The sequence below is a fragment of the Clinocottus analis genome, unplaced genomic scaffold (genome assembly GCF_023055335.1).
Source record: "Clinocottus analis isolate CAN_PGR_092001 unplaced genomic scaffold, fCliAna1.0.p SCAF_10, whole genome shotgun sequence".
Taxonomy (NCBI): Eukaryota; Metazoa; Chordata; class Actinopteri; order Perciformes; family Cottidae; genus Clinocottus; species Clinocottus analis.
In genome coordinates, this window is record NW_027175821.1 from 13,117,784 (window position 1) to 13,136,539 (window position 18,756).

General features: G+C 41.5%; 1 protein-coding gene across 6 annotated transcripts in view; it reads right to left on the reverse strand.

The window, feature by feature from the left end:
- Positions 1–18,756, reverse strand: part of zic6 (zic family member 6) — an 84,574-nt gene that overhangs the window by 12,461 nt on the left and 53,357 nt on the right. For 3 of the 6 annotated variants that reach the window (XM_068591416.1, XM_068591407.1, XM_068591425.1), the window contains 2 exons: positions 11,618–12,358; positions 8,324–9,764 (listed from right to left, as the gene is read on the reverse strand). In XM_068591416.1, the coding sequence (XP_068447517.1) occupies positions 9,139–9,764; positions 11,618–12,281 (1,290 nt within the window). In that variant the 5' untranslated portion in view covers positions 12,282–12,358 and the 3' untranslated portion in view covers positions 8,324–9,138. Of the gene's footprint in view, positions 1–1,281; positions 1,374–1,850; positions 1,958–2,846; positions 2,988–4,842; positions 4,954–8,323; positions 9,765–11,617; positions 12,790–18,756 lie in introns of those variants that run through there. The other 3 variants (XR_011078313.1, XR_011078315.1, XM_068591399.1) reach the window with 2 other exon arrangements.

An 18,756-nucleotide genomic window follows, 5' to 3' on the forward strand; every position in this document is an offset into this window, starting at 1 on the left:
TAACGTTTTCAATCCATACCCACTCAGGTGTGTATGTGTGAGAGGGTGTGAGGAGGTTGTTAAAATGGTGCTGAGGATCAATAGGATGTTGTTGTTAGTGAGAGACCTTTCAAGGGAAACATCAGTAAGGTGGCATCACAAGTTGTCATGTGTGATGTTTGTGAAATGTATCTGCAAGGTTTCTACCTTCAGCTGCGTATAAACAGTCAGCAGCGACGGCTCAACCTCCCTGCATTTTCTGTGATGAAACAGCTCAGTTGCATGAGGTAATCTCACCCTTACCCAAATGAGATGGTAATGCCTTCACTCAGGGAATTCAGCAACACACAGCAGCACCTAGAAGGAGGCTGTGCAACTCAAATGGGACTAATAATAGAGCCTCCGTTCTCTTAACTCGGAATCTATATTATACGCTTCAAAAATGAGATCAACTATATGGGTCAGTGGGATTTCTGTGAGAAAAAAGGGAAAAAGAAAAGAGCAACCACGAGAAAATATGCTATGCTGACAACAGATCTGAGGAATGCAGTAGCTAATAAGAAAATTATTTGGGCAGAGTCACAGCTCAGAACTTTAATTAACAGAGCTGGTTTTAACTGATTGAAAGGGAATACATGTCCACACTCATGTGCATGTGAGCCTAATTATTTTCAACCCCTTGATTGTCTAAATAGGCTTTATAAATAAAAGCACAAGTGACTTGAAATGTTCAAAGGAAAATTATTTTAGAAATGGAAATGATCAAAGAGCAGTCTTTCATAACTGGTATGATCTGTGAGCGAGAATACAGGGGGACTTCAGCGCCTCGCTGCTGCGGCCGATGTTGTACTTTAGAGGACACACAAACAACACAATCACACACCTACACACTCACACTCCACCCCCAACATCTGTCTTTCTTACAATACAAGACATTTATTAGCCTCCATCTTTGCTCAGGCTGTCCACACATTAAATTGAACAAATATAATTATTATTAATCTATATGACACACGGTCTGTGATTGAAAAGATGAGAAATTGGATCATCTTCTTGGGTGACACATTTACAACACAATAAATCCTGTTTTATTACAGAGATGAATAATAACCGTGTTTAGATAACTATGTCAGTGGCTTCATGTTGCCTCTGGCATGTTGTTCACATGTGTGAAATACCAACAGCCCACGCTGGTTCTTGATCCGTTTACTCTGTTGTTTATGTACTGGCTGGTGTCTTTACTTTACTTCTGTTGATAAAAGGAAGTAAATGTACATTTCAAAGAGAAAGCTTGGTACTTACAGCTGCGTGGTAGAACCAAGCTGGAGAGAGGGAAGGCTTCTCTGTTCCCTCCAAGGCTCCTTGGCATTATTCATGGCCCTTCAGACGTGGTTCTGAATTAAGTTAATGTGCAGAGCATAGTTAATGATGTGTTTGATCAAGTCATAATAGTAAAAGTCCAATACTGTACATGCATCTTTTTTAGTGATTAATTCATAGCGGGGCTTGTTATGCTAGGGCTCGGGAAGTTTCAGATATTGTGAAATTTCTCACAAGAATGTCATTGTTTTTACAGTTAACTCTTCTGGTTCAAACACAAGTTTTTGTCAGAAATCAGACCTTGTTTTGGCGGCGACCTGAAATCTGTCAAAGCAGGGTGGGAATACTGTATTTGTTATACTGAAAGGAGTTGCATTTCCAAGGGAATATGCTCCTTTTGTTGCAGATACATATTTCTGAGACACACCCCAGTTAGACATGTGGATTGCATAATTATGTCAATTACATAACTGAAAGAATACTATGGCAGCCACACCACAACAGCAGAGCTAATGGATAAAGGAGTGGAGCTGAGGATAAGCGCTAATTACCTCATATCCCTCTGTAATAAAAGAACTATATGAAACACTGCTTTGGCATAGGTGATGGATTTTTGATCCCCTGCCTCTTCCAGACACCTCCAACACCGAATTATTCCCTGCGGACAGAAATAGATGCAGTCAGTTCTGCCTTGTTCTTTTTGAAAGTCATCTGTGGAAGGGTGCAAACTTCACAGGTTTAAGTCAGCAGAGATACTGGCATTGCACTGATCCGAGGAGAAAAACACTGCAGCTGTTTTTGATGTTAAATGTGCTCACACACACACACCTACACATTGTACATCCCATTACCATATCATAGCATACGTCCAATACCAGGTTAGGCTGCCTCATTGATCAGGAACAAGATGAAGGACAGTCCTTCCCTTTGCCGCTCTTACATCCGTTACCTGGACTGCTCAAAGCATCACTACTAACTAATTACTATCTCATGCCCCTTGTGCTCCTTTTATCCTATGGCTAAAGATAATCTATGCCTATGCTTCTTTAACTTCAGAGGAACCTAAATGACACGTTGGTCTGTTTGCATGATTTTATTGATGATGGTAAATGAACAAAGCAACGCTAAGTTAGCTTGCATTTATTCCGATTGCCTCTGTGCCGTGAGAGTGCTTCTGTCTGTGTCTTGCACTTTAGGGTCAACACCACACCAAATCACATTTGTCCCCTCCATTAATGTCACAGCCTTAAAGCAACATATCATCACAGTGCGGAGCTTGGTCTAACTGTAATTGAAAAGGCCCAAGGGGAATTCCTGGGTTGTGTGTGTGTGGGGCCCCTTAACCCCCGCCACCCTACATCCATCATTGTAGAGTTAGGCCCTGGGGTGTTCTTGTAACGCTGAAGGTTAACAGTGAGATCACCATGCGTCCTCACTTACAGCGCTCTGTAACGTGGCCCTGTGGGCCCCCAGGACGGCTACAGAGAGTAGACACTGGCTGAAAATGAGCATCATGTTGAGTACATGTTCATTTGATGACTACATACCGAGGAGTACAGGCGTGAGCGCGTCAACACATCCATGTTCAGTGAATGGATGGACTTCAATAGGGATGTGATCAGAAACAGAATCCTTCCTTCAGATGGCGAGTTCACAGGCTTGATTACACAGCCGCCTTGCAATGCATACTGCAACAGATAAAAATTAAACACTTGCGATTACTCGCTGCTTTGAAACACCCTGGACCGTGATCAATGTGATCTCTTTTTTGAGTTCAACCTCAAACGATGGAGATTTGAGAAATCATACAAAAAGTTCAAATGCGGTATCTCACAAAAGAACCGAATTGTTTGCTAATGAAATGTGATAGTTTTGAGAGACGGGCAAAGAAAACAGGCACTTAGGGTCTCTTTGCACTGTTTTTGTAAAATCTAAGGCATTGTGCTCTTTAGGCTTCATGATCAAAGCCGTTATAACATTTTCAAACAAACTCTTCAAATGCATTCAGTACAATATGAATCATTAAGCAGAGGCTCTAAAAATGTAACTGCTAATTTCACAAAGATCATATACCGTAGAACAAGCAGATATATAAACAGATAAAGAAGATAAAGGCATCAATTCCTGATCTAACGCGCAGATTGAAGCATATTCATCTGACTCTTCACATACATGAAAGCCACCAGCTACCCTTGCCAGGGAGTGGAGGACATTAAGGCTCAGCCTGGTTGATCTCTGACGACGAGGGTCTGAAGGAGGGATTAGAAGCTAGGGGACCAAAGTTATGGTCATTCCCTTAAAAGGATGGCACTGCATCTCATAGGCCTGGAGCTTGCAGGAGTTGAAAGATCTTCAAAGGTCTGCTCACCCCACTCAACTATAACACCCAAAAAACCTTGGATCTATGAATTTCGAAAGACGTGGACTTTTAAAAAAATATTTATTTTTCCTTTTTGCTTTGCAACGGGCCACAACAAATACCCAAGGCCGTATCTAAACTTGTGCTCGCCGTTTGTTGTTTGTTCTTGGTATGAAATAATCATTGCCAGTCATTTGGTTACCTCGTGAGCTTACCAGCTCATAGGAGACGATTAAAGCCTCCATGATATCTCAGAAACTGGCTCATCAGAAAATGTCAAAATATCTGTTATGTAAGGCATGGATAATAAATGAAAAAAAGACATATTTTTAAGAACCATCCACAGGGGTAAATTGCAATGCATCAAAAGACAATTATGCATTAGATATGAGGATAGGCGGGGCCTTTCCCTCTCTCCCGCTGCATATCGGCTGTTCAGCGACACTGAGTTTTGGTGAAGTCTGCAACAATAGTCGTAGAGCTGAGTGTTCGAATGGCTTGGGCTTAAGTTGACAGTGGAGCGACCGTTGGGGAGACTGAATAGGAGCCTAGTTTAATAAGCCCGGGTACAGGCTGGACTACACAGGGGGCTGCAACCGCTGAAATCAGAAAACTGCAGTGCAGATGAAGATGAAGATGAGAAAAAAAATCCAAAGGATCAGTCTGGTAAATTATGAGAGCAGTGACTCTACATTCCTATTCACCATTTTATGGTTTGTAAACACATTAAACATGTAACGATTGCATTGTCTTACGTAAGAGCCTAGCTGAGGGTGTTTTAAAAGCTTAATAATTGTCAAGCTGTCAAATTAACACAGGCTTAGACATGAAACAGATTACCTTCCTAATGTTCTCAGAGAAGGAAGAGTGACATGAGCTACGCATTCACTTCACTCCACTGTTTCATCGTATTGACGGTTCAATCTTTTCCTTTCGAATCAATCTTTGTTCATTGTAACGGTTGCCCTTAGTATGCATTGTTAGCGTCATTGATGCCAAACCCCTCAGTAGCTATACCATTCTCCAGCTGGAAAGAGAATGTGGAATTTTATTTTCAAGCAGCCGCGCCACTGTATCCAGTTTACCGTGTGGGGCTGCAATTTTCCATAGAGAGAGGAAAGCAGATATATGAGCGAAGTTCCATGCATGTTTAGAGGAGAATCTGGCAGAGGACACCTACTTACCGTGGAACCACACTGGCAGAGATTAGGGGGCCATCATGAAGGAGCCATAGAGGGTGAAGATAGCCAGGAGCTGCAGGGATAGAGATAGATGAGACGTAGCAACAAGAGGACCTGCCAAAAAAAGGGGAGGGGGCACAGAGAGGTGGATGAAAAGAAAGCAAGTTGGGGAGCAACAGCACTGCTGGCTTGACCTGGAGAGGATGAGGCGGGACAGAGGGGGGGCAGAGATCCAATTAAATGTACTTGTGGTCAGTCAGAGTCACCGCTGACGCAGCCTCTCCAGTCCGAACCCAGTGCTTAAACCGTACTTGAAAGTATGGGAGCTGCACAGCGTAAGTTACGCAAGATGTCATACATGATTATGATGATGCATAAAAACCAAAGACCTGGTGTGACAAAGCAGCCCACCCCCTGGTACACAGCTGGGGCTCAACCGGAGCATGGCATAACAGAAGCGCACGGGGGGCAAGATGGCAATTCAATGGATCCCGAGGTGAAATGGGTGTATTTACATTAAATTGATGTATACTGTATACCGTGTCCAAAATGGCGCCTGTGCTTGTTGCTAGGCAGAGAGAGCAAGAGAAAAGATGGCGGCGGGCAAGTGGCAAACTGCAGAGGTCTAATCAGTTGTGATTACTGGGGGGAAGGGTGTGGCAGGGTTCAACGATTATAGAATATTACAGCAGCTTGGTCAGAATACACCACAGAACGCTTCGGAGCGTCGGAGAAATGTACCGTTTTGGTTCTTGCTTTTCGGCGTTATACACGTCCTCACACAACAAACGGAAAATCTGTTTCCAATATAGAAAATACAGAGGCTTCTCTGAGCAGAAAATGATGTTTGATTCCCTCTTTTGTGTTTTCTGCGAAGAGATTTACTATTTTTAGAAATAGAGGACAAAAGGGCAGAATGTGGCAGTGCATACAATAGTTGGGGTTTAGAAGATGAGCTCTGAGATAAAATATATTGAGATTCTTTTAAAAACATTGATACTACAGCAACTTCAAAAGCATTTGACGCAAACTACTGATATGGATGCAATGCAATAGAAAGGGATCTCATATTTTTCTGTCATTTCATCATTAAAGTACATTGATCATATCCAACCCAGTTCACCTCGCTTTACTGGAGGAAAGGAGCTTTTCACCACTGAAATATTTTACAACATCAACCACATTTAATGATCCACCTCAGATCATATTACATGACTTACCACAAAATCTTCTCCTCCATGAAAAGTATTGTCTGTACCTAGCTGAGCAGTACTGGTGCAGCAGTACCTTTCAGGTACAGATTGATTACTCATTAGCAAAGATAAATTATAAAAAATGTAAATAAAAAAATGACAATTTTGGATACTAAAACTTCTGAAAGAATCCTGGCGGAAAGCAAAAATGTACTGCAGTCAAACTCAAAAGGAATTTGCAAAATGCGTCATCACAAATATATCTGTCCCTAAAGATGTATCCTTATGAGTATAATTTGAAACGTTTTTAACCATGCACACAACGCACAAACATGTTCATCAGCTTTGCAAAATATGGAGAACAATTACTCTGTAAGCACATTTTATGTGCTTACAGAGTAATGTTTCACTCGTAAATAGCACAGAGGATTAAAACTGTTTTGGGATCTATTGAATTTTGGCTTTTTTTTAATACAGAAAGATGTTGCAACAAAAATAATACCAGCATCTTGTGCCTATCTTGCTTGTATTTCATCGAACAAATACCAGCACTGTAACTCAACGTCTTCTGGACTTTTAGAGTGCCTAAAGTGTATTTTTATGGTCGACACTGGGAAGACATCTTCTAATACAGTCTGGAGCATTCACCCCATGTATTTTTGTGGCCACCCAGACAACTGCCCCTCCATCAAATCCTTTCACTGGAATAAAGAACATCCTTATTACAGCCTGTTAGCTGTCAGATCACTGTAGCATACATTTCAAAGACATGTAAAATGATGCACTTTTGATCTGATTTCCTTTTGATATGTGTAAAGCAGATTGGTATATAAAGGCAGTAACCATCTTTATGTTTAAAGGTATAAAATGCTGACATCTGTGCATACAGGTCCAATGTATAAAGCTTTGCTAGTGGCAGCGGAGCAAAGGTTGTTTTTTATTACCTTATTTAACATAATTGTGACCCATCTGACCTCCACAATAATGAAGCTATTGCAGTACTCTAATGGGGGACAACAAGAGACTCTCATCATCTTTAGCTACACAACAACATGTACTGCAGCCCGGTCCCTCAGTTTCCAATCACTCACCCTTTTATCCTGTATGGCAATAATAACTCATGACAGAGGACTTTAGCTCTGCAGGACTAATAGTGAAACTGGATTCAAGCTCTGCAGAGAAAAAAAGACAGGCTTCAAACCGAAATCTGCACAGCTTATTTCTCTAAAATAATGAGGCGTTTGTTAAAATGTACATCCCAGAAGGTACAATAAACAAGCAAACATGAACAAATATGTCAGCGAAACTGCAGTGAAACAAACAGTTGCAGTGTGTGTTTTCACAACTTTTAGAAATGGCAAAATGAAACAGAACAGCACACACATGTACTATATTATAGAGACATTGGAATTTTTCAATCCCGAAAATATCAATTCAGACACAAAGTGGAGAGCTTCAAATTCATTGAATGCATGAGGCTTGATGGAGTGAAATAAAGTTTTCTCTTTATAGCATGAATAGAATAATGATAATTGTGTGTTTATGTATCTGAAAAAAATACAATATTTTGAGGCTGCATAGGTCATCTTAGTGTTTGCGGCTAGTTTGCCTTCAAGGTGAGACGTGAGTGTGTGTGTGTGTGTGTGTGTGTGCGCGCGCGATTGTGTGCGTGTGCTTGAGTGAGTGACAGAAAGACAGAGCGACAGAAATCGAATAATAAATGTAAAAATGGATTAATAGGATTTGAAATCAGCTAAATTGTCTTGAAGTGGAAGCAAACGGCACCAGAGAACGCGCTCATTGAACGACAGGATGCGCGTGACCTTGAGGCAAACTCACCTGTGCGCCACAAAACGCTCTGACGCAGTTGAGAAAACTCAAATCTGGATGAAAAACTGAGCGCTATTTGGTGGACAGGGCCGTGTTATTTGTTGTCCGGTGTGACCATCTTTTTTTTTTTTTTTGCTTTCCAGATTCGAGGAAAAATAATAATAATCGAAAAAAATAAATGATGTTACTGTTCACCTCGGCCTGTAGAAGATGAACCTCAGTCAGGCCAGTTCAACAGCTTGTGTTGAAGGCCTGGCCAGGTCCTAACACATACAACCTCTGCACGTGAGAGATCGCCGCCGCATCCAGGCGCTGCATTATTGCACAAAATTGCAAACCTGCAAATATGGCGTGAACCATTAAAAAAAAAAAAGAATAATTAGAAATAAAATTTTAAAAAGTGATGAAAATGCATTGATTGGGTTTAACCACACACGCCTGATCAAAGAGAATATAGACACTTTAATAAAATATAGAATACATAATTAATTATACAGTAGGCTTATGTACAGTAGAACTGTATGCTAATTAAACGTTTTCATAATATCACGAACACTGGTTTGAGCTCACACTGGTCTTACTTTGCACAGGAATGTGAAATATACATAATATCAACAAGAATACGAATGCGTTATGAGAATAGTGAAACTTAATCAAGGGGAGAGAAAAACTGAGCCTCGCAGTATTTTAATTACAGACAAACCTGCTTCAGGCCCACCACGTATTGGGTTTGTTCGCTCTGCAAACTTAACTTGACGTAGGCTACATAAAGACATGACTAATGTTTCTACCTTCTCGACATACGTTACAGCTATAGTTTACATTCAACAAAGACCCCTACACGTAGGGCTACATTCAGCAAGACGTCTCCATTTTACTTCCCAGTAAGTTCAGAGCACTCAACACGCAGCTTTCCATAAAACCCTTTGTCATTTTTTTTCTCACTTAAGATAGATATCTTTAATAATTACGCAACACAGCAAACAATTAGGCGTATACACTTTGTAGAAGTTCCTAGAACCCACTGTGGGGTGCATGTGTCTGTGGGCTGTAAGCCAAGCCCAACCAAACATCAACAAATAAAGCTCGACACATTACGCAGTTTCTATAGGATGACTCGACATGTGTGTCACAAAATAGTTGATACAACATCCACAACAAAAAAAAAATACACAGAGTCGCAGAGATACGTGTGTACATGTTTAAGCTACAACATGGGGGGGGGGAAATAGGCCGGAAAAGAATGTTGCTCGGCCGCTTGTGTCCCAACAGGAGCTCAGAGAGACGGGATGTTGTTACACTGCTTTGGTGGGAACGAGTCCACGCCGCTGTGGCATGTGTACCAGCCATTGACGATACTTTTCTGAAAGGGTGAAGTGGAGGGGAAAGTCCTTGAGCTCTGGGCAAAAGTGTGACCTGTCTGGCCGCAGGGGTACTGGGAGGACTGGGACCTGTAGCTGCCTCTCTGGAGCAACAAAGGCTCCAGGAGGGGCTGTGACCTGTGCGCGGAGTAGTCCAAACTGCTGTCAAAATTGTGATGGAAACGTGACCTCGGGGTCGACTCGTCTCGACTCTCTGGGGACAGGGGGACATCTTGAGTCGATGCGGGCGGGTGAGGAGGGCTGATCTGGGCTCCATCCGGCACTCGGGTTGACCTGGCCTCCGTGATGTGACCCCCGTCCCCGGGACGCGCGTCATCGCTCTTGGCGTCGTGGACCTTGTTGCAGTGCAGCTTCATGTGCTTCCGCAGGGAGCTTGGGTGGGTGTAACACTTGTCGCAGCCCCTGACCTTGCACATGTAGGGTTTGTCGCTGGAGTGCACGTGAGAATGCTTCTTTCTGTCGCTGCTGTTCGCAAACCTCCGGTTGCAGCCCTCGAACTCACATTTAAAAGGTTTTTCACCTAAACGTTCAAAGAGAGAAATGACGCCGAGTTACGAAAAGACGTATAGACCCGTGCATGCCCTCTCTCCATCTCTCTCTCTCTCTCTCCCTGGCCGTATGTGCTCATACTGATTAGTCTAAGTCATATGAGTGCCCCCCATCCCAACATCCTTTATGAAAAATTGAGCCTGCAAAACAAAACAAAAATGCACATCCAGGCTTCTCACTGTCACTCTTGGAGTCGCGTTTTACCTTGACTAAAAAAAAGTTGTTTTTAAATGCCATGTCTTACAACTGTTACGTGTCATGAAGTGCAAACGTCTTGCTTGAAAACTGGTGCAGGCCTGATTGCAACAAGTGAGCCAGTCTGCGGACTAAATCAAGGCTGCAGTTAAACATGCATTAGCTTATGATAAATCTGCAAATGCAAAGATGTGTTTAAATTGAGTTATCGTCATGAATTATGGCTATCAAGATGCTAATTGATCTCCACGCACATTGCCCACAGCTGCGCACTGTCCCTACTGCGCACACGCTGATGGAGCGGACGACCAGGAAGAGCTGGACTCATAAATAAAACTGTAATAGTTGCTCTTAAATCTTCATTTTGCAGGCTTCTGTGTTAATGGGTGTCTATCTTTCGGAATTTCAAAGAAATGTTAATATATTTGTTTGACATAAATTAAGTCTAATTAGCAACACGTGCATGTGCAGTAATAAGAAATGCCATTAAGCGTCCCCTTTTCTGTCTCTATTCTCTTTGCTTTCATTAGTAAAACAATGTAACACCACAAGTAAAAGGGGTCGCCTAATAAATATATTTTTTTAATCTCCAGCTCCCCCTCTTTCTCAGAGGACCACTCACTTCGTTCGTTAATTATAATTTCAATTGAAACGCCTGCATTTCATGATTACACCTTGTGAGCTCACGTTCATGCAATCCCTGAAGTGTGTGTGAGAGATAAGATTAAAATAAGATTGCACTGCAAATCCTTTTTGCAGATGATATTAGTGTGCTCAAATGGGGCATAAAAGGAAAGGCCCAAGAAAGTCAGATCTAAAATTAAATGCATCTTACGATAACATTGTGTGGCAAGTAACGGTGATGTAACGAGGATGAGGAAACGTGACTCATTTTGTTTAAATTGATAAATTGAAGGACCTCATTTTGCTGACTGAGGTCCTTCGTTGGCTCACCTTTTTTATTTGCTACTACATCACAGGGTGATGTGCTCTGCTAGTGTTCCTGCGCGCAGGAGGAGAAGATGAGTCCCTGGGAGGCAGAAACGTAACGTCTACGTCACAACTCTCCGGTGTCCCGGAATTTATTTAATAATTTCCCAGAATGAAGTGGGAGAGGCACCCTAACCACTAGGCCTGCAGACTATATTCCTTTGTAACTGCTTGCTGCTACTCAGCTGTGGAGCCTGAACATGCAAAACACGCACACAATAACAGACACGGCGAGAGAAGCTTTGCATAACAATATTCTTATAACAATGTAGGCCTAAATAGCACAGCACAGTGTGATAATAACAAAAACAATGTCTATGTTTTATTAATAATAGTAATACTAACGATAATAATAATGGTTTTAATAACGGTCATAATACTAGTAATAATGTGACAGAATTGGCAAACTTCCAAAATCCGTGAAATGAAAAGAAAAATAAATGTGTTAACACAGATAAACACTGCAAATCTCATTAATGTAAAATTAAATAGTTTGTGTTGGAAGTTTAAAAAAAAACGAACCACATTTTTTTCCAAACGTCACATGCCAATTTTTTTCAATTTAATAACATCAGTATTATTTATATAATCATTTTTACCATCGCCACACAATGTGCTTTAGCGTGGCTATTAACTGACCTGTGTGAGTCCTCTTGTGGATTTTAAGATTCTCTGATCGTGCAAAAACTTTCTCGCAGCCGTGAAAGGGGCAGGGAAAGGGCTTCTCCCCTGTGTGGACTCTGACGTGGTTCACCAGCTTGTATTTGGCTTTGAACGGCTTCCTGTCCCGCGCACATTTCTCCCAGTGACAGACATACTCGGAGTGGTCTGGTCCTCCGACGTGCTCCACTGTCACATGGGTGACAAGTTCATACATGGTCCCGAAGGCTCTGGAGCAGGACAGCTTCACAGCCCCCTCTGGGTCGTCACTCCACTTGCACACGAGCTCATGCTTCACCATTTGCTTCGAGCACCTGAGGAAAGCGTCGCCTCCTCCACGTTGAATTGCCATGTTGAGGGGTTTGTACAGACCCAGGAATTGAGAGACAAGCTGCTGGCTGTTCCCCTTGGGGTTGATAGTTTGGCCATAGGGGTGAGTCCGGCTGAGGAGGTCGCCAGGTAGCCCCAGCATCATCTGGCTGCCAAAATCTCGAGATGCGTCGGTGGAGGTGTGGGCCTGCTCCTGGTAGCTGGAGAAAAAAGCATGGCTTCTGTTGTCCCTGTAGCCAGGATAGTCACGGTACCTTCCAATCCCGCCATGTTGGTTTGCTCTTGATGCCAGTTGATCAGTGACGGGTGGCATGCCGGCTCCAGAGAGATTGCCTCCAATGATAATGCCCCTAGGGCTGTGCTCTAAGCGGTGGCTGTGGTATCCAGAGTCTGAAAAATTGGGAACCGAATGGTCAACATATGCACTGGACCTCGTCTCGGGGTAGTCTCGCAAATTGTGCGAGGGGCAGAGTTTTAAGGAACTGCCAGTGGGGAGTCCCATGTGCTCTCCTGCCAAAGGTGGCAGCACCACGCTGGGTTCAGTATTGCTCTCCCCGGGGTTGACGCAGGAGAGAGGGCAGCCACTAAACCTCGAAAGGCTTGTCATGTTTTGTTGTGATTTTGGCTATGAGTTTGCAAAATCAACCAGTTCAGCACTCAGGATACACCGAGAAGACCTCTCTCTCCATTCTCCCTCGTCTGTGTATCATCTGCATGTGAAATTCTTGGCCGTGAACTTCGCAGAAGTAGGAACCAGACTCGGTTTCGTTAAAGTTGGTGTGAGTCCCATGCCGTTCACTTTGCCCTCTTGATTTGTGGCAATAACCGTGGTAGTAAAAATGCTTCGAAACAGGCCATGGTGCAATATAAAAGCACAGCAGGCAAACCTGCTTTTAAAAAGGGAGCTTTGGGATTGGTTGGAATGCGCTGTGATTGACAGGCGCTGGGTTTGTTTTAAAAGGGACACGCAGGCGTTCACCGCACGACTCCGTTTTTCAAATATCGCAGAGAAAATGCTTTGAAATGTGCCGCGATACTTGCAAATGTTACTGCCTCTTTAACTCCAGCCGCCTTCTCGTGAGACCCCTTCTCCAAATCTCTACATATGATAAATATGAAGCGCAATGTGTCCTCCTGATCATCTGGTGCATAAATCAGGCGATTAAATGCAGACATGGCAAAACACAACACTATCACAGTCCTTCTGCCGTCTTTTCTATCGCTGGGATTAATCGTGCCACAGCAAATGTCCAACTCCTGCCCTGCAAGCATAACAGAGAGGCTGGCCACAGCGTGTCTGGCACAATTATTGTCAAGAATTTCATTTTCAGTGGGGTTTCAAAACGGTGAGAAATACAGGAAACTAATTTCAACAGATAAATCAATTATTTTTAAATTATGCAAAATTCAAATCCTGCCGTCATATGACCACACGGTGTAAGGCAGTATTATTTTTCGGAAATATAATATATACTTCTGAGCTATCATGGAGGTAAAAGTAGTTTTGCGTTACTATTTTATGAATTGTATTTGTATATGGGCACAAAATAACTCGTTGTGCTCATTAACAGGAAAAAATACAACGTTGATAAAGCAACAAGTTGTTCATGTCACCGGACCAACAAATATCAGGATCACTTTACAGGAAGAAAGTTCTTTCAGATTCTGGTAGTTCACTAGGGAATACTTCAAAGCAGGGTGTACTATTTTATATGAGAGTCATTTCCACACATACATCCAGCTGTAATACATTAATAATCATCTGAAGAGCACCATGCGTCTTGCAGGCTCGCACATATGTAAAAATGGTTATGTAAAAATGTAAATGATGAAACGTGAAAAAACAGCAGTGGGTAGGCTCCACTGTTCCTGGGAAACTCTGGTAAACTTTCTTACTTTGGGGTGCTGTGAGGACAGCAGCTTGCAGCTCTGCACGCTCCTCTGGTGCGGCACATACTTCTTTCTGCACGTCCCTCAGCTTTGACGTTGCTCTGATTCTATCAGCGCACTTTCATCAAGACCACTTTAGCCAAATGCCTTTATCTGTTGCGTGTGTTTAAATCTACACGACGTGGCAGTTTATATGTTCACGGTGGGGAAGCCCCCTGATTTATAAAGACTTGATAGCTGGCAGAAATTTTCCAAATTTGCTGAAAATAAAAAGAAGAAGAAGAAGAAAAAAACCCTTTACCACATTGTTATGCTGACGTCACCTGCAGTGGATCCTACAGAGACAAAGCAAGAGGCCCACTTGACATTAAGTGCCGCAAAATAGTCGACAAGCCCAGAACTGGCCTAATTCCGTCATGATTGTAATGGACGCTCATGTTTGTCAACCTTTAACCCGATGCTTTTCCGAAAATGATCGAGGGTTGAAGGCCAATACACCAAAAGTTTCCAATCTGTCATTCAGAAAGCAGAAAGGACACCCCAAATCCTCCCAGGTCCCTATTGCAACAAGAATGTAAAACAAGAAATGGATATTTCTGTTATGATATAATTCAGATTCTGGGGCTGTTCATGCTCACCTTCTCAATAACAGTCACACAGCTAACTAGCAGCAGCTTGTAATATGGAATATGTGTACAAAGGACTTAGATGATTTAAGTGACCCTTAATGTGGTCATGATTTAATTAGAATTTAGCCTAATAATCATAATAAATTAGCCAATTCATTTTACTGCAATACAGTATGGAATTCTAATAAGTATTTCATTTGTAAATGTAAATGTTCAGAACATGCCAAATACCTTGAACAAATTTGTATTTTATATGATAAATGCTAGAGTCATGTGGTTAGCTTCTTAACGATAAACAATACAATTTAAGGGTGAAGATATGGAAACATGTATGTAAGTTGAGGACTTTGTCATGTTACTATAATGTCTTTCCAGATTATTATTATATAGTTTATTGTGATAAAATACTCAAAATCTGTGACAATGTTGCATTTCAAATTTGGAAAGCGATCATGTTTAAATATGTGCATTTATTTTAGCATTTTGAGTTCTGCAATCCCGCCCAACACTCCATCTTTATGAGTGCGGCCATTTATGTTGGTTGCTTGACAGGCCGGACAAAATCCTAGTGACTGTTGTACACAAAATATCACTTCCAACTATCAAAACACACATGTCAGGGATTACTCTTTACAGCCAGAAGATCCATGCCAATCTCAGTACACTGAATACGGACCACATTATTGATCAAGGTTGAAATGCAGAAATTAAATTAAACAGAAAACTAATGGAAGGCTTGCAGTATAACGCCATGTTAAAGACTGGACTTAAAGTTAAGCTAATTTCATATCTTTACAAGAAATGTTTAAAATAGCATGCATTTCCTTAATGTTCATTGTATTTCATTCTACCTGTTAAACGAATAAATACATATAGAGAAGAAAAAAAGAATAGCAGGCATCGCCTTTTCGGGATAGCTTTATGCAAAAAGGCTATAAAAATAATAAACGGTTCCCAGTGAGAATAAGAATCACCAGTAATGTCAACGTAACACGAGATTTGGCAAAAAATAAAATAAAGAGAAAAGGATAAGGAGAATGAAATCATTTCAAGTATCCAAATGTGTGTGTGTGAGCGACACTAAGTTAATGTTCATAAATGTGGTACAACCTACATGTGTGTGTGTGTGTGTGTGTGTGTGTGTGTGTGTGTGTGTGTGTGTGTGTGTGCGCGCGCGTGTATATATGTGTGTTTGTGTGTGTGTGTGTGTGTGTGTCTGTTTGTGTTGAAACAACTGCATGCATCAGTGTGGAGTTGTGCTGAGACATTATAATTGATGAGGGATGGCAGTGCACAGTCTTGCCATGACTTTATGAAATTTAGATGAATTAACAGGTTTGGGATGAGTCCATTTGCAGACAGATGCTCCAGTAAATCACAGCAAGGAGTCAATTAGCCCTCTCCATCAGCCATACGAAGGCAAACACTAGCACTGTAGCAGTCACTCAAGACCCAACTGACCATATAATGTATGAAATATAGATGACGAACCGTGCTGTTTTTCTTGTACTGTATGTAAGTACTGCAAAACCTTTATAATATGAAGAAAACATGGGAAGATACACACTTTATGTTTCTCCTAGGACAAGCAAAAAGCAAACACACACACACACACAGCACAGAAATATGCCCGATAGTGTTGCAACACAGTCAAGTTGTGAAATTACAAATTACAAGACACGTAAACTGTCATTCATCATGTAAAGCTCTTGTGTATTGACCAATTCATTGTCATTATCAGCTGCTACACTTGCATAGAAATCTAAAATAACATTTGATTATAGGCAACAAAATACAACGCATAATACTTGATTTGTGAAAACATTAAGCAGCCCGAAAACAAGCAGACGGAAATGATGCATGTAAAAACTGAATTCCCGCTGAAACAAATGTAAGCCACGATGTATTTCCTTTTGAGAATGTACAACATGCTGGATGATGGTATGTAGACCAGAACATGAGCCTTCATACTGTTGGGGCTCTGCAGAATGTAGGAGATCCGAGAAAAGTGTCAGGGAGGGTGTATTTATAAATCAAGGAGTTGGCAAATTAAACCAAAGCAAAAACCTGCAATATCCTGCAGCACAATGTCTATTCCAGCAAAACAGTGAATCACGATATCAGTCATTTAACTGTGCTGTTGGGAAACATTGACCATGTTCGGCCTGTTTAAAACAGGGAGTACGGAAAACCCATTCAGATACAGTGGTGTTTCATAAATCCAAGAACTTCTGCGCTTTGGTTTTGCCATGGTTTTCGGGAAATTACGATTTAAAGTCTGGTCACTATTGAGTTAACTTCCAGTCCTCAAAGTCTTCTACAGCACAAGAGGCCTGCAGCCAGCCACAGGCCAGACATGGACAAAAAACAATTACTAAACATTGCAGTAAGAAAATATCCAGAAGATTGGGCGGTCATAGGCACATTTCTTCATCTTAGAAATTAAAATCATGCATCTAAGTCATTTATCAATTTATACACTTGAATATAATTTACTGTCTAGTTAGAATGAATGTATAAATGTGAGTTGTTTACCATTTAGGCTGATAGTTATGTTCTGCTCTTTTCCAACAGCATGGCCCTATACTGTCAAAGAGGTATGCACACCAGAATATTGTGATATTTTAAGGTAACGCGCATGCTCAGTTAGAAGAAGATTATGTTATAACCAATGGGCTATCCCAACGCCCAATGAGGTAATCCCTGCAGAGATAACTAAATCATCAAACGATCCATAGTGCTGCAGAATAGCTTCCTATCATATAGCACGTTGCATTACGCTGGCGTTTGAAATAGCGTTAGAGATGTTATACTGGGTCGGACAAAACAGGCCTACAGTTATAGATGTGTACTCATTTAATCTTTTTCTTCAAATTAAATTAACATATTTAAAGGTTAAAATAAATATATAAAATCGTGTCGTTGCAAAACTAGAAAATATAGCAGTATTGATTTGACCAAAATTAAATGAATTAGATAAGTCCAAAAAAATAGAGGTGAGATGTGAAGGGCGGCATGCTCGAGGAGCGGTGTAAAATATTTTGGGGGAAAAATGTCTGGCGTGAGTGAGACAAACGGTGAACAAAAGTCCAGCTCTGTAAAAAAGACCTATGAAGCTGTATTCCCCCCTCTTTTAAGTTCCCTCTGGTTCTATTGTCCAGTAAAACATAGTAGGCCCATTAATGCGCACAGGCAGTCTGCTGCTTTCAGGCAGGAAGACGTAGATTGCATTTTCCAAACCGGAAATTTAAATAAATAAAAAAGATATGACCCAATATTCTTGCAGTCCCGATTCTCTAGATTTGTTTTGATGCTGGTGATATATATATATATATATATATATATATATATATATATATATATATATATATATATATATATATATATATATATATATATATATATATATATATATATATATAGAGGTGTTTTTGAAGCACCCAATAGCCAAATCCCGTAATTCTAGGATCAATTAAATAATACAATATTCACGAAATACCAGTATATCAGAAACAATGTGCAGTAGTTTTAAATCCAAGTCTCCAGCAACAGTTGCTTTACATTAGGCCTAGTCGATGACAGATCCCCTTTTCTCTCAGCAAGAGCCCAGTGCCGACGCTGCTTTTCTGTCGCACACAAACATTTGTGACTCATCTAAACCATGTTACCATGTGATAATGTGGCTGCAAATACACGGCACGTAACCTTAAGTGGCGTATGGGCCTTCACGTTTCAACAAGCCAATAAAATATGGAGCGAATACAGGAAAACTTAACAGGCTGCTTGTCACTTGTGAAAGTTTACAAAGGTCGCCATAAATCTCATACTGCAAGACTGCAGTAGGCAAACTCAGTTAACTATGAGTGTGTGTGCGTGTGTGTGTGTGTGTGTGTGTGTGTGTGTGTGTGTGTGCGCGCGCGCGCTTGTGATCGTAACACTGCGTGTGTGTTGGTGCACGCGCATGCTGTGTGCCGCGTGAGAAGAAGAGTGTGTGAGAGTGAAGGGAGGAGTAAACTGTGAGAGGCTATGCCTTCGTGGTGAGAGAGGGAGGGAGGGAGGGAGAGAGGCAAATAGAGGGAGCGGGAGAGATGAGAGAGAGAGAGAGAGAGAGAGAGAGAGAGAGAGAGAGAGAGAGAGAGAGAGAGAGAGAGAGAGAGAGAGAGAGAGAGAGAGAGATCAGTTTACGGAGGAAAAGGAGATGAAGTGAATCTCATTCGTCGTTTTGCTTCAAGATAAGTTGTCGAGGTTATGTACAAAAAGCGCAAGTGT